At 35.7% G+C, this 2,569-nt stretch overlaps 1 protein-coding gene across 1 annotated transcript; it reads left to right on the top strand.

The window, feature by feature from the left end:
* The first annotated feature begins 250 nt into the window (after positions 1-250).
* On the top strand, positions 251-712 carry LOC143560116 (putative disease resistance RPP13-like protein 1). Its single transcript, XM_077048492.1, has one exon. It carries the CDS (start codon positions 251-253, stop codon positions 710-712), a length of 462 nt encoding a protein of 153 aa, XP_076904607.1.
* Positions 713-2,569: the final 1,857 nt, after the last annotated feature.

The following is a 2,569-nucleotide window of genomic DNA, read 5'->3' on the forward strand; positions in this document are numbered from 1 at the left end:
AATTTGGTCCTAAAGTTTTCATCCTTCATCTTATAAAATTTGATGGAAAAAATAACATTATATATATATATATATATATATATATATATATAATATTATTAATGACGCCATTCGGGTCAAACACTGCTCCGCCCTCCCGGGTCAGTCCGCCCGTTGACCCGGTAAAACGTCCGGGTCGACGTCCAGGTCGGATCTGAAAACATTGGGGAAAACTACTCTAGCAAGACTCGTGTATGATGAAAACAAAGCCATGGATCACTTTGAACTTAAGGTGTGGGTTTGTTTCTCGGATGAGTTTGATAGCTTTCGTATAAGCAAAGAGATCTTTGAGGCTATGGCAAAGGTAAACAAAGAATTTAAAAATTTTAATTTGCTTCATGAAGCTCATAGAGATCAAGTAAGGAGGAAAAGATTTGTATTGGTGTTAGACGATGTGTGGACCGAGAGTTATGAGGATTGGAAAACTTTAGTAGGGCCGCTTCATGCATGTGCTCCTGAAAGTAAAGTCATCGTAACAACACGGAAGGTTCAATTGCTCAAACAATTGGTTTACAATCCTCTAAACAAGCAATTGCACAGGTTGTTAGATATTGATGCATTGTCTTTAGTTGTTCAACATGCATTAGGTATAAATAACTTTGATTCACATTTGGCACTCAAAGGATATGCTGAACGTATTGTGAAAAATGTGGTGGACTACTTTTGGCTTTGATAGCACTTAGTAGATTGTTAAGAACAAAAAAGGATTAAGTGGAACACTGGGAGGAAGTGTCAGAAAGTGAGATATGGGAATTAAAAGATGAAGGTGGAATTCTGCCGGCCCTTAGAATAAGCTACCATGATCTTTCTGCAACTTTGAAGCAGTTATTTGCGTACTGCTCCTTGTTCCCCAAAGATTTCCTATTTGACAAGGAGGAATTGGTTTTATTATGGATGGCAGAAGGGTTTTTTCATCCACCAACTTCAAGCTATTTAACCGAAGAACGCTTGGGTCATGAATTCTTTGAAGAGTTACTGTCAAGGTGATTTTTTCAACATGCACCTAATAACGAGTCATTGTTTGTGATGCATGACTTAATGAATGACTTGGCAACATCTATTTTTAATGAGTTTGTTATAAGGCTAGACAATGAGACAAAGAATGTCACACCCCAACCTAAAGATGGAAATGCCGGGGCGTGAGCCGATTGTTCATAGCTCGAAGGTACTATCATAAATAAAAATGACAGTATCTAGTAAGTTAATTATTTCATTCAAATTACAGTGCACAAATATTCACAACACCAATAAATGATTTAAAACAAATAATCCAATCAAGATAAATATAATCTTCATTAAATTCCCTATAGTCTTTTCTATATGTTCTTTTCACGTTAAACTTCAATTCAAAGGCAACCTATATATGCGTAGAAAATAAAGAGTTTGTCAACAACACATGATGAGTGAGCTTATCACCAGTTTTTGCAATGATGTAATATTAATATAATAAATAAAAGAAATAAGCAAAACATAATAAATTGCGATAAATAAATCAAACCATGAGCAAGTAAGGGGTCAATTAACCATTGCCAAGCGAATCGGGCGTTGGTAAATCAACCATGAGCAAGTAATAAGACCGTTGCCAAGCGACTCAGGCGCGGATTAATAGTAATGGCCATAATATAAATGATAATATGTTGGACTTCTCCGAAATACGAATGTGGACATAAACAAGTAAGCACGTAACAAGTATATTTGATCAATCACACACAATTACACGTTTGCTATGTTTGAGATATATAAATAATACGAAATAAGAATATGTACGCATGTGTCCCCAAAACTTGTAAAAACTTAGTAAAGTAGGGGAATGACAAAACTCACCTTAAATCGAAGGCAAGTGAATAAATATAATATTAAACGAGTTAATAATTAAGCGAGTCGTCCACTAACGCGTCGAACGAAACAAATCAACTGAACCTGAAACTTTGAGATAAGAAAATATAAATAAAAACGAAGTCGATGCCACTGGAATCATTTCTAACGGATGTTTAGAACTCCGGTTATGTTAAATTAAAGATTTAAGCGAGTCGGTACTGGCCAGAATCTGAACAGCGAGTCGGAAGTCGGGTTTTGGTCAGTAGCCTTAAAAGTTTGTTATGAGAATAAAAGTCTTCTGGACCAAATGTTGTTTCTGACCAGAAGTATGAGAAAATGAAAAGTCAAATTTGTTGACTATTTTGCCCTTTAACAGGCTTTAAACGAATTGACCAGTCAACACCCTTCAACCACCGATGATTGAAGTTTATTGACTAGGAATATGTATGAACGACTTTACAGTTTACAACTTACCCGGAAAGTGAAAGGATCAACCAAGAAGTTGAGTCAAAGGTCGATGCATAAGCAAAGTCAACCTTCAAGCTTGTGTATTCAAGTATAATGGCTAAAACGAAGAAGATGATGAAGGATGGAGGTAGGTGATGGCTGGGATTAATAATTTAGGGTTCAGGGAAGTTTGTGGCAGAAGAAATATGCTTAGTTTATATAGAATACACGAAAACAAACTATATTTAGTTAATTTACTCGTTTA

Source organism: Bidens hawaiensis, unplaced genomic scaffold (genome assembly GCF_021521415.1).
Source record: "Bidens hawaiensis isolate Kalapana, Puna unplaced genomic scaffold, B.hawaiensis_p1.1 tig00020222_1, whole genome shotgun sequence".
Taxonomy (NCBI): Eukaryota; Viridiplantae; Streptophyta; class Magnoliopsida; order Asterales; family Asteraceae; genus Bidens; species Bidens hawaiensis.

Coding starts and splice junctions, on each gene's coding strand:
- LOC143560116 (XM_077048492.1), top strand. CDS start 251: ATGGATCACTTTGAACTTAAGGTGTGGGTTTGTTTCTCGGATGAGTTT.